At 26.3% G+C, this 14264-nt stretch overlaps 1 protein-coding gene and 1 non-coding gene across 2 annotated transcripts in view; both read right to left on the bottom strand.

Annotated features, from left to right (window-relative positions):
- LOC107447340 (solute carrier family 2, facilitated glucose transporter member 1) overlaps positions 1-11249 on the bottom strand; it is a 62622-nt gene extending 51373 nt beyond the window's left edge. Inside the window, exon 1 of the mRNA XM_016062217.4 lies at positions 11055-11249. Coding sequence (XP_015917703.1) covers positions 11055-11207 — 153 coding nt within the window. The 5' untranslated portion in view covers positions 11208-11249. The remainder of the gene's footprint in view (positions 1-11054) is intronic.
- Positions 1096-1167, bottom strand: TRNAG-UCC (transfer RNA glycine (anticodon UCC)). Its single transcript has one exon. It is a non-coding gene; the product is annotated as a tRNA-Gly (tRNA).
- Positions 11250-14264: the final 3015 nt, after the last annotated feature.

Here is a 14264-nt window from a genome sequence, read left to right as displayed (position 1 = left end):
TTGTACTATTTATAAACACGAAATATTTTTAGATTTTTCAAAAAAGGAAATAATAATGCCGTTCTTTTTATTCTTGTTTTATTTTCGGTCATTAATAGCTTACAAATGGAAATTCAATTTATTGCAACGCTAAATTCCTCGAACCTTAGTTATTTCTATAATTTTCAACTTATACTTTTACCAAAATGTTCTTGAAATAACATAATATCGTATAATGTAAAAACGCTGAAAGAAATTTAATTTTTTTAAATTTTTCTATTGGTACAATAAATTTTGAGTATCTCCCGTAGTTGGGGACGTGCGATTCTTTTTCAAGGTAACTTATTCCACATCTTACTTACTATTTCTCTAAAATTAGAAGCTGATGTCAAAGAAACTGTTTATCTCAGTAATATAGCACTATAGCTTTTATTCCCATCAAAGTGTTTCCTAACCTTTCTTTATTCGAAGCGAACTTTAAACTTTATTTCTGTCAGCACATTACTTTGTGTAAAATAAAAGTGTTTTTAATACGGTTTTAAATTTCATGTCCTTGCACTAAATTTAAATTCATGAATTTTATATTAAAATATTTTCAGTAGGACAAAATCTTTTGCGCATTAAGGGAATTCTTAATTTACTTTATTTGAAAGGCTGTGGCTTATTAAGATTTAATGACACAAGATATAGAAGTGGCTACACTGCAGCAAACTCCAATAATATACAACACACACACAAAAAACAGCAACTTTTCACTAAACTTCTTATGTAAGATATCTGTTGCAGAAACAGAGCAGAAAAAAAGTAATAAATGTAAGAAGGTAAGATTATTTAAATTCCAGAGCTAAAGTAAATAGTTAGAGTTGTAGATTTAGAAGGTGTTTTAGGAAAGAAAAAAAAAACTACATGAATTTTTCCTCTAAAAATTGGTACGTTCTCAAAGCATCATAAAGCAAATCAATTGCATTATGAAACAAATTGGCGTCTTATGACTTTTTAAAAATGTACTGTGGCATCTAAAAAATTTCATTTCATTTTATACTCCAAAACTATAATGTTTCTTCAATCCAAAAATTTATATTCTTTTAAATTTTCGTGATATTTCATAAAAAAGTTTGCGTCGGCCGGGAGTCGAACCCGGGTCAACTGCTTGGAAGGCAGCTATGCTAACCGTTATACCACCGACGCTTCAATTCTCAAATAAGAAGAAGTCTTCAAACTCATAAATAACCAGGTCAATTTTCTTGTGAGATACTTGATTTTCTGAGGCAGATGAATCGGCGAAGCACGATTTTTCCACATTTTCCTTCCTTTGAAACTCGTTTTCTTTCGCTTCTTCTTTGTTAAAAGCGAAACATTTCAATCCTTTTCTCAGAAACTCATTTCAATGAAATAAATATTGATAATTTCATAGAATAGTGAATGTGAAGAGCATCTTTTTAGTGTAATATAATTGAATTTTAAAAATGACATAATAATTTTAGTCACTTTTGCATAATGTAAGGTAGTTTGTTTTATAAATACTATTTTGAGATATTGTTCCCCAATATTAAATCATGATTGAAAAACTTTAGCCTCACGTTATTTTCGAGAAATGTGTTCACACAATTACGAACTACAACTGACTTTTACTGAATAAAGTTATACACTGAATAGTGTGTTTCAATTAGTCATAATTAAAAAAAAAGAAATTATCTTTTTGAATGCGAAAAAACCGCACAAAATAAAGCAAATTATTTAATAAATGGCACTTTAAATTTTTTCTATTTTTAATTTTGGTGTAATTTATTTATTAATTAAAGTATGATATACCTAAATGCTTGGTTTAAAAACTTAAATTCTTTTAATTTATTGTATAATTGAAGTAATGATATAAAATTATAAAATCCTTTGAATTTTTGTACACATTTATCGAATTTGTTGTGAAAAAAATTTTGAAGTTTCGAAAATTCTTCTTTTTTTATGACTTTTATACCGACAAAATGATGTGTAAGCAATTTTTCTAAAAGGAAGTTCGAATGTTGTACATTTTTAAATAATTCTGGAGAAGAAAATTTCATTAGCTACTTAAATAAACTTCATAAACTGAAAATATTTTTCTTTTCTTGCGCATCAACAATAATGAAAGAAAAAAATTACAAACATAAAAGAAATAGTAAAATAATCACGTTTTCAAGTTGAATGATTGCTAATAGAAAGTGGCAAACGTGACAGACAAAACAGTGGAAATGAAATTTAGTCACGTTAATACAATACTGTCTCAGTTAAAAGCAGTAAGAAAGATTTTTCGTTTATAGCGGACCACGATTTTATAAGCTTGACGTATTTATTTACGCACTTTTAAAACTTGTAATCCCGTATATGCGCAGTAAATAATCTGAGTGTGAAGTATTCATTTCTAAGAGAGAGCATTAATTGGTATATATTAATGCTGTGTTATAAAAGGATAGATTACATAATAAAAAAATTCCTGATCAAATTACGGAAAAAAGTACTGGCACCTTGGGTGCATCATCTGTTATTTTTACCGTAATGTTTTTTAAATTTCAATAATTCAGTGATTTTGCAGTAAATATTACTGTAAAAATTACATTGATGTATCAGATGTGACAGATGTATCAGATTTTTTGTTACGTAAATTTTTCTGGTAGAAATGGATTACACGCTAAACTGTATCGGCACTCTGAAAGATGATACTTTTTACTGTAATTTTTTACTGTGTACTTATGTCATACAATATCATTTTTTTAATCATTGCGAGGTTTCTTTTTATCTAATAAAATTAGTTTTAACATATACTTAATAATAATGATATTTTTATGCAGTTTAAAGGAAATTTTTTATTCTGTAAAGTTTTAAATAAAATAAATTATTGTATTTTAATATTATCAACATTTTTTAAAAAAAAACTATCATAAATTAAAAGTTAGTATTATTTTAAGTAATACAAATATATAAATTAATTATAAAGCAATATCAGTTATATTTTTATAATATATCTTAATTGCATTGTTTTTTTTCCTTCGTTAAAACAAGCATTCATGCAAACAAAGCAATAATACTATAATATTCCAAATGTTTGGAAAAATTATAAATAAATAGCATGATTAAGTTATTAAATAAAATGGCATTAATTGATTTCTTTTCGTGCTCATCTGGTGTTTTGTAAGTTTTATGTTCTTGGCACACGAATTTAAGAAAATTTCAAATTATTATATTGCTATCACATTATCTTGCCAATAAGAAAAAAGTATTCTTAACTATTTTATGATTTTTTATTATGAGAGTATTTTCACGGTAAGATGAGTTTATCAATTAAATTTTAAAAATCATCTTTTGCCGCAAAGTTATTCAATTAGGCCTGTTATGGATAACTTCACAAAAAATATGTTCCGAGAAAAAGAAGGTAATATATCTCACAAATGTAATTTGATTTATTATTAATGTAAGTTTTAGCATTTTTCATAACATTTTTAATCATTAGCTTTGCATGAATAAAAATTATCACCAAACCAAAACATTACTATATATCTCCAAGAAAATCAATAAATTATGTCAACAATACAGCCAAATCTTTTTGCAGTGTTGTGTTTTGATGAATTTCGAATTCTGTAAACTATCGTAATTTTAGTTATTTTAGAAAAAATTATAAATAATTTTTAATTTGATTTTATAGATTATATATATATATATATATATATATATATATATATATATATATACACTACCGGTCAAAAGTTTGCGAAAATTTTGAAATCTACAAAAAAAAGTTCTAAATTCAAATGTTCATAGAACTGCGAAAAATCATTCAAATGGCATGAAAATTTGATATGTTCTAATGTGAACTCTTTACAGTTAGTTACATATGATCAAATTGCAATACTTTGTTTTTTGCGAACTGAATCCACCTTTTCATCATGAGTTGTTTCTATGGTGAAAAAAGTTGTTAAGTTTGAACACTTGCCAAACTTGCAAAAAAAAATTTTTGTACTTTCTGTTAATAGAAAATAGTTATTTGAACAGTTCTATGTAAGTCCTCAAAATTTCAAATCGATTTGATTTTTTTTGACGAAGTTATAGAATTTTGAAAAACATGTGTACTTTTCTCGATTTTTAAGAATTCCACATTTGCGGTCCTTTGGTCTATACATCTTCGACCAAAGAACTTTTTAATTTTAATGTTTTCTATATTTTCAAATAATTAATATTGATTATAAAACAAATATTCTTATTTATTATTGTAATTATTGTTACTACAAGGAACTTATTATGAATATAATTAAAACAATATCTCATAGATGTCACATTTCATCTAAAATTTGTTTGTTCTTGCAAACGATGCTCTGATATTTGAATCGAAGTCAGTTATGGGACATTTTACAACAGGAATGGAACTCTATATCACTTGAAGTGATTAATGGTTTATTAGAACGAATGTTATGCATATGTAAGGCTATAATAAAAGCAAAAGGTGGATGGTTCGAGGAATCTAAGATTTAAATGTTAATTTATTTAATTACAAAATACGAATAAGAATATGTTAAATATTTTACCTGTTGTAAATAAAATAGTTTAATAAAAATGCAAATTTTTTATACTATTGTTATTATTTTTTTAGAATTATTTATGTAATTATTGTTATAACTTTTTAATTTAATTTAATATAAAGTAAAAATATCACAACAAAACTAATACAGGTAAGCAATAAATATAAACAATAAATATAAACAATAATAATTACAATAATGAATAAGAGTATTTGTTTTATGATAAATATTAATTATTTGAAAATATAGAAACATAAAAATTAAAAAGTTCTTTGATAGAAGATGTATAGACCAGAAGACTGCATATGTGGAATGCTCAAAAATCGAGAGAAGTACACATGTTTTTCAAAATTCTATAACTTCGTCAAAAAAAATCGAATCGATTTGAAATTTTGAGGGCTTACATAGAACTGTTCAAATAACTATTTTCTATTAACAGAAAGTACAAAAATATTTTTTGCAAGTTTGACAAGTGTTCAAACTTAACAACTTTTTTCGCCATAAAAACAATCCGTGATGAAAAGCTGGATTCAGTTCGCAAAAAACAAAGTATTGCAATTTGATCATATGTAACTAACAGTAGAGGGTTCACTTCAGAACATATCAAATTTTCATGCCATTTGAATGATTTTTCGCAGTTCTATGAACATTTGAATTTAGGCCTTTTCTTTGCAGATTTAAAAATTTTCGCAAACTTTTGACCGGTAGTGTATATATATATATATATATATATATATATATGCACATACATACATATAAAATTTCATTATAGCAACCAAATTAAAATATGTAGTGTTGTAAAATATAAAGTGATTTAATATCAATACACATCCATAGGAGGAGATGAAAAATACTAAGAAATAAATATTAGTGAAATAGGTACTTTCTGTTCGCTAAATCTAGCAACGTTAGCTAGAAATATCTGAGTCTAAAATTCCCAATGTTTATAATTTAATTACGCGTAAGCCTTCCTCACGAAAGCATTTAAATATTTGATTTTATCCCTTTATCCTATTCGTACCAACACCACTTAATTATTTAGTCTTTAATTGAACAAAAGATAAAGAGAAAACGATTGGTGGCAGTTAAAGAGCATCCAAATAAATGATAGAAAAGAGGAAACTCCCTCTTCATTGGATCATTTCAATGCATCCCTCTTTTCATGGAGGAGAGATAATCTTGTTTACAGACTCTCCAGTGAGAAAGAATTTTAGGACCGTGAAAAATATTTATGTATAATGAAAAGGACAAATCAAGTAATTGAATAGGTTCGTTTTAAAAATAAGATTAATTCTGGGAAAACAGTCTAACAAAAGAAACACGTATTTGATAAAACGTTTTAGATTGTCTTGTTCGTCTTGATTTATGCAAATTCTTATGTATAAATATATAATTTCTCACCATGATAATTATAAATTATAATTATAAATAGAAAGCAGTCTTTATAATTTTTACCTTATATGGAGAGAAAATATTAAAAGCAATCGAGAACAATTGGTGACAATATATAATTTTATGTAAAATATGATTTTAGGCTGATGAAAAATTTTATGTGACTGTTCTTTTTGGAGTTGTAACGTGAAATTATATTTCATATTTCTTTTCTAAGATTGTTTTTAATGGCGTCTGAATGTTTTATTACATTTGGAAGACAAAAAAATTTGAGTTTTTCTGATTTCTTCAAAGAAATTTTATCAGGTCATTTGAATCGTGTTTCACAGCAGCGTGCCAATAACCATTTCTTGGTTTCTCAAATGAAATTTTAAATAGTAATGAAGCCTAAGTAGGGAAAATGAGAAAAAGAAAAATCGATTTTTTTCTTAAAATTATAAAATAGAATGTTCAACTATAAATATATGAAAATAACTCCTAAATATTATATTGATTATCCTAGTATAAAAGAGAGAGAAAAAAAAACCTAACAGATCAGAATAATCGATATTAAACGCGTTTCACTCAAATCAAAACTTTTCAAGCTGGTGGGGCTATTTTAACCAATCCTTTTCAGAAGTCTATTTTTTTAATTCTAGGGAGACAAAAACAGTCATCGATGAGCATCAAAAATAATTAAGTTATTATAATTGTTGTTATTTTTTTAGGATCAAAGTTTACTTTTTTCACTGAAATATATTGCTTGTTTTTGTTCCAAACACGGATACTTTATTGAAAAACTTACTTTTTCAGGATTCTTTAGCTTACTTCATGTACAAAAAAAATTTTTTTTTGCGTTACAATGAAAACTGACAGCTCTATTTATTCCATCGATTAAGAGTATGAAAATTTTGCTTCGGTATGCAAGAGGTGAGTGTGCAAGTTTTTAAAATAGTTTATTTTTTTTCAATTTTTGTAAGGGAATTTATATTTTTTAATTTTATACGACATTTTTATTTGTATTTTATTATAACAAAATCTTAAAAATCATCTTATAGTTAATTAGAGAGATTCAGTTATTTTACCGTAATTATAACTGTAAAAATTACGGTATGTCAGATTTTTTGTTAAATGACATCTTCAGGTGAAAATGGATTTTACGGTAAAAAATACCGCCAGCATAACTTCTATCTGGAGTAAAAGTTAAGTTTTACATGAAAGATTTTTTCAACTTAAATTTTTTATTAGTTTTCTTGAGTTATGTTATCTTTTATTTATCAATTTTAGAAGAAATTTATTTTAACTTAAATTAGATCAAATATACTTTACTTTTTATATTTTACATAAGAAACAGACTAAGTGAACAAGCACTTCCTTACAAATGTTATCAAAGTGTTTTTAACCAGAGTTTATTATGAAATTCATTTAAATACATAAATTAATTGTTTCTGGTATTTCTCTAAAGCTAAGAAATTATATATTAAGAATATATGTACTTTAAAAATATCAATAAGAGTAACTGTGATATAAAAAAAAAATCTTAATGCCCCCCCCCTTTTTTTTTTTTTGCTATTGTATTTATTTCACGTAACATAAAAATTATACATTATATGATAAAAACATAGTTAGTTTTAAATTAAAATCTTCTTTTTAACTTATTAAGTTATTTTAAACTGATCATAATTATAAATATTACGATCGGATAATATTACATTATTTTTTATGCTATCATGCTATCATGCTGACTCCGTAAGAGCTTATGGAAGTTAAAATTTTAGAAAATTAAATTGAACTTATTGTATTAGAAAAAATACTACATTGTTTTTTTATGATGTATCTCAAATTTAATTTTTCTTAAACTATTAAATGGAAAATAAGTTTTACTATAAGTCAAAAACTACTTGAAAAAATATATCTTCAAATTGCTGCTGGTGATAACACAAACTAATTTTCTTAACCCTTTCTTAACATTTTACTACCTTTTAACATTGGTACTATTTTTTATTGACATTTAAAATAGACTAAAGTAAAGAGGGGAAAAGTTTAGAGAGGTTTTAGAAAGTTTGAGACATGACAGTCAGCGTTTTTGGCATCAATCCAGTTAGAAACAATGGTAAAAATGTTCTAGTTCAATTTTTGTTTCGCTAAAAAATTTAACTCTCCCACTCTTCAATTGGTTATGCTAAGAACGCATTAAGCTATATTATAGTAAGCTTTTGTAAGATAAATTCCACTATGATATATATTCCATTATTATATTAATATTACTTAGTGATATCGTTTAATAATTTGAGCTGTAAGAAATGCGAAAAGATATTTGTCTAAGTAATGCGGATTTCATTTAATAATTGAGTATCGATTTTTATAATGCGCATAACTATTAGAGATTGTTTTTTTATAGCATTTTTCCACGGATGATATTAATTCATTATTTTAATTACGGGAATCAATTTATTAATTTTAATTTACATAATTTTAATTGAAGAGCTTTTTAATTTATAACTTTTGTTATTATCATTTTAATTAAAGAAAATTTTAATATATTTGAGATAATTTGTAATTTTTTTAGTATAAATTCTAGTGTTATGAATGAAGGAATAAAAAGCAAATTTATTTAGAGGAAGTGAAAGAGTAAACTATATACAACGTTTGAAACAAGAATTTAAATTTTCATTCATTTGTTAAACATGACGAAATTTTAGATGCAAGTTTATTTTTTGACATTTTGAAGTGTGTGTTATCAGTAGAACACCTTTTTATCGACTTTTTAAAAAACATGACAACTTTAGGAAACATAGGTACTTCACTAAATTTTACTATCCTATATAAACGAAATATAAAATTGATATAAATTCCTCAAGTGCTGAATTATCGAAGTAAAGTTGAATAAGAAAATAACAAAATAGCTGATGAAACGAATAATCCAGCGTAGAATTAGGCGGCAAGTCAACCTGAAAATAAAAAGATCGTTTGCTTCATAATTGAAATCGAAGAAAGATCGACTTATTCCAGCGTATTAATACGACGCTTCTCGTCGGGAAGTTAACATGTGAATGATGAAAGCAGAAAAGGTACAATCGCGAAAGAAAATTTTCCATCCCATTCTTTGGTTTGCAATTGGGAATATTCCTGCTACTGTTTTAATTTAATGTTAATTTATTTCTGTTTTCATCATTCACATGTTATGACCACCGATTGAAACATGTTGACCTTTCTTCCATTTCAGCTACAAAATAAAAGAAGTTTTTTTTTAAAGTAGTTATTGCTTAAAAGAATGGAATGATTTTCTACCTTGTTTATTATTTTTTTTCTTTCTTTTCTTTCAAATAAACTTTAAACAAATGCTACCAATTTAAGCATGGGCTAGCTGGATGACAAGTGTTCACAATAGCCTGAAAAGATTTCACGTAAATGGGCAATCGCTTGACCAGGTATTGTACCAACCAATTTGAAAGGTGGGATATTAGCGTTCTAGTAAATGCTGTAGGTCTGTGCAAAGCGCGTTTGACTTGATCATAAATGTATAAAAAAATTCAATTTGAAAATGTATTGTAATCACTTTCAGATTAAACAACGAAAAAAAATTGATTTTTTTTCTAAAGTGCTACAGTATAAAAAACTCTCTTTCAAAAACTTTTTGTTCTTTATGTTCTCTCTTAAAAATGTGTTGTTTTGATTTCTCGTACTAAAATAGTGTCAGCTGGTGTCAGTAGTGTCAACCATCACCAATAGTGCTTTTTAGCATGTTGTCTAAACAGTTTCAAAAAAAGCATTTTTCGTTTTCTACAATTCATTTAACATGAGCTAGAAGAATGATTTGGAAAAAAATGTGTCCAAAAAAATTATAACCAATAGTTAAAATTTTTTATATGTTATTGTTTGGATTTATCTATGCTAGTTATAATCGTGAACAATCTGTATTAAAACAGATACATACATTTTTCACAAATGACAAAACAAGTACAAAGAAGCTACTAAAAGTCGGATAAAAAGCTTTACCCATAATATTGTAATCAAATACGCGAAAATAACAAATCGATTTTATATATATTCATGGCTATGTTGGCGGGAAAATTCACGCAATAATCATCGACATTTGTCTTTTTGAAATTGAAACTATTAAGGAGTTATCCAATGAGTGATGAATAATTTTGTAAAATATTGGTTTTTTTCTTTTAATATGGAAAAAAAAGCAAAAATTAATCAACATTAAATCATCAATTAAAAATAAGTGGAAAAAAAACTCTCATTCAGTTGAATCATTAAGAATTGTTTTTATTTACTTGACTTGATGGAAATTTTTATTTAAGTTCTGATATAATAGAAAATTGAATTAAAATTAAAGTAAAAAAATTTCAATTCAAATACAATAAAACTACTCAAATACAGTACTACAAATACAGTAACAGAGCCTACAAACAAATAAAACTTCGGATGTATTTATAATATTAGAAGAAAATTTCTAACAAACTAATTGAAAAATGAAGTTAAAGAAAATTGATTGAAGTACTATAAAGAAATAAAATTGAAGAATAAGTTGGAAAAAATTTTAAAATCAAGTACAATAAAACCATTCCTTTTAACAGATTCTACAAACTTGATGTAAATTGTTACTTAAGTTTTGATATAATAGAAAATTGAACTAAAAAATAAAATAAAAACATTTCAATTCAAATACAATAAAACTACTCAAATACAGTACTACAAATACAATAATAGAACCTACAAACAAATAAAACTTCATATGTATTTATAGTACTAGAAGAAAATTTCTAACAAAACTAATTGAAAAATGAAGTTAAAAAAAATTGAATGAAGTATAAAGAAATAAAATTGAAGAATAAAGTTGAAAAATTTTTTTAAATTAAGTCCTTTCTTTTTAACAGATTCTACAAACAAGAGAATATTCGTATGTTTTTCTAAGATCAATTCAAGATTTCTTTAAAACTAAATAAAATATTTTTCTAAACAACAGATAATACATACATAAATACAATATATTTATAATTAAAGTATTTTTGTTTAAAGAATCGATTCAAAGAAGCACTTTTCAAAGCCCAAGTCTTACCAACAATATCAATATTTATGTGTCACTCCAATCAAATGGTACTGAAGAAAGAGTCTTATTGAAAGGGATACTGTTATAAGAATACTTACGTAATCATCTCTTTTATGTGTATTTCGGCCACTGATGGGAAGCATGGATATATCAGTGGCCGAAGATGTGAGGGAGTCGGCCGGGGATGCACTCCGTGACCTCTCCCTCTCCGGCAGGTTCAGGTGGCTCATCTCACTCATTTGAAGCTCCATCGTCCTCTGCTGTTCCTTTACATCTCCTCTAGCTTTGCCTCCAACTGACAGCGCCCCATATCGTATTCTCAGAGAACTACTGCTCTCTTATATTCCCGCTGCCACATGTGAATTTGAAATATATTAATTTCTTGTCATCATCTTAGTTATTCTTAGATGTGTTACTTACTTTTTGAGTCATGTTTTTTCTGATTCCCCATCCCGTAAGAAACTTTTTTAACTGACCAGAGTGGACGAAATTGTTCCCTTTGGGTCATTCGCTCTCTTGTTAAATGAATAACCTTGAAATTTCACTCAATCATTGTTCTAGATCTTCGCTACAATTTTAATTTTATGGTAGAAGTTAATGTTATTTTGTATAAGGAAATAAATTACATTTCTTCGTCTGCATTTTTATTATTTTTCAAAAGAAATAAAATAACATAAATAATTTGAACTTTAGAAATTATCCCTTTTTTTTCGACTGCAATAAATATTAAATAGTTAGTAGACCAGAAAATACTGAAGTATCACATGTGCAAAGGTTTTATGCATTAATTTAAAACTAATATAATTTAAAAAATTATTGCACTCATCGCTAATTATATTATGTAGTTTCAAATCCCCCCCCCCCAAAAAAAAAGTGCCGTAACATTTATTTAAGCCAATAACTTTTGTAACAAATATTAGTAATTTCTCAAAGAAGCTATTCAAAGAATTAGCACATTTAGGCTATATTATTATATTAAAAATACTATAAAAAATGGATGATTAGGCAGTATTTTATTTTTATTCCTTCACTATGATACGCTACTGACATAAAATTCTTCACGCTAACTTTAGTTTATGTTTTTTGCTGATTTAATGTAATTTTAAAAAAATGATGACTTTTTGATGATTTTTTTAAATTTTCGCTAAGTTTTCTTAAAACTTTTTAATTTCTTTTAATACGAAATTATATAGGGACAGTCTTTATGACCAGTTAGGACTTTTTTCACTGCTTCATGTCTTCCTAAAATAAAGTTATTGTTTTAATGAATTTTTGGCTATTTTAGAATCTAGAGAAAACTAATTAACCTTTAAGTTACTTACTTAGGCTCTTAAGGAGGTGATCATGAATTTTAAGGGAAAATTGGGGAGGGGGGAATTATGAGCACAAGTTTATGCACATTCTCGAACAGTTGTTGACTCTCGGTCAGTCTCTAGAAACCCTGGCCATTGCTTTTCCTTTCATACACACGGAATGGGTCGTGATTAATGTAAAACATCAGTTCTTAATAGTCAGGTGATGTAAATTTTCGCACCTAATTCACTGCTTCTAATTTTTTATAAAAAATGTTGAAAATTTTCGGAATTGTGTTAGGTTGAAGCAATGAATGAAAGTGTTAGGCTTTTTTGAATGATTGATAAGCGAAAATGTCTCTCCATAAAATCTAGATATTAGTCCCCTCTTGGTTTGCCATCCTTAAAGAGCGTTACCGAATTTGGCTCCTGACAATAAGCATTCTAACAAGTTCTTGTCTCTCTTTAATTATTAATGTTGTTGGGCTACTCGTTTTATGATTCTCTGAACTAACTTTTTCAGATATTCGCTGCTGGATTTTAATATGCTACATTTCAGCTTTTCACTGATTCAGTTTCTTCTTTTTTTTTCAACCAGAACACTGTTTTTCAGAATTTTTTCAAGAAGTAAGAAGGACAAGGCTTCTTTTTTGTGCATGTTCTAAAAAATTTTTTTTTTGCTACGGAACACAAAAAGTAATTAATTTTGGGATAACAGGAAAAAGTCATAATTACCCCATTCCGGCTAAGAAAAAAAATGACTAGTCGCTAAATAAAATATAGGATTAAATTACGGCACTCAGGGTGCTGGTACTTTTTACCGTGAAATCCATTTTCATCGCAATATGTTTCGGAACAAAAAAACTGATATACTGTAATTTTTAATGTAATAATTACCGTAAAATAACTGCATCTCTGTATTTAAATTAATATTAATATAAAAATTACGGTTTAATATTTTGCGGTAAAATTCTTATTCATAAATTTTAATTCAGAGATAAAATAAAAATAAAAACTAGAAAAAAACATCATGGACTTAGTTGCAAATAGATTTAAAACTAAGTTTTCTCACAAAAATTTTCTTCATTGGTTGAAATCACTTTAAATGAGCATCTACGAAAACTGCTTTTCGTGGATTTATGTAGTTTCCTAAAATTATTTAAATATTGACTCGATATATTTATCTCAGAACAATTGAAAAGTACTTGAAACAAAATGTACTCACAACACTGAATTTTTACCTAATGCGAAGTTTTTAAAAATGGATCTGGTCACAATTACCCCACATAACCCTAATTTGGAATTTTTATTTTTACTTCAATTTCGAAATTTTTATTTCTTATCCAAACTCGCAAGTTTGCTGAACTATAAACTTTGGAAATGAAAAATCTTTTTACCCGAGTACTCCAGTAAAAGTCCCACAGTTTGTGAACATTATGCTTTGGTTTTTGAACTAGTTTATGAGTATTTCATGTAATATTTTATCATTTATAGCAGTCAATAAATAAATTAAAAGTCGAGTCTTGTTATTTATTTATAATTTATTTTCACAATTTTTTTGTTAAAAATAATTTGATTTTGCGAATTCAAGGTTGATAAATTGAAAGTTGATTTTTATTATTTCTTTTTGCAATTTTTCAGTTAAAAATAATTTGATTTTGTTAAATTCCCAAATTATTTCATTTTCCTGTATATTGTAATCAGGAACTAGAAAGCGGTGTCATTAATGCTAATACAATAAAAATACTGTCGTCTTTCTGAGGACATAACATTTCGAATTACAATTCTTCTTATAACTTATATTATTTTAGAAACAAAGTTAAATCGAAGTAAAAATTTTAAAAATAAAAAGATTATAGTTCAATATGAAATTTTTATAAGGTCACGTACTCAATTTTTGGATAAGGAATACTATTAATCTCGTTTTCCGTATTATGACTTTATTTATTTGTGCTGAGTTAAAGGTATTTATAAAAAACGTCTGGTGATTTCACAATACGGCAAATTTAGGAGAAT

The sequence above is a fragment of the Parasteatoda tepidariorum genome, chromosome 11 (assembly GCF_982258835.1).
Source record: "Parasteatoda tepidariorum strain Cologne lab strain chromosome 11, Ptep-v5.0, whole genome shotgun sequence".
NCBI lineage: Eukaryota > Metazoa > Arthropoda > Arachnida > Araneae > Theridiidae > Parasteatoda > Parasteatoda tepidariorum.
This window is presented reverse-complemented; position numbering and strand designations above follow the sequence as displayed.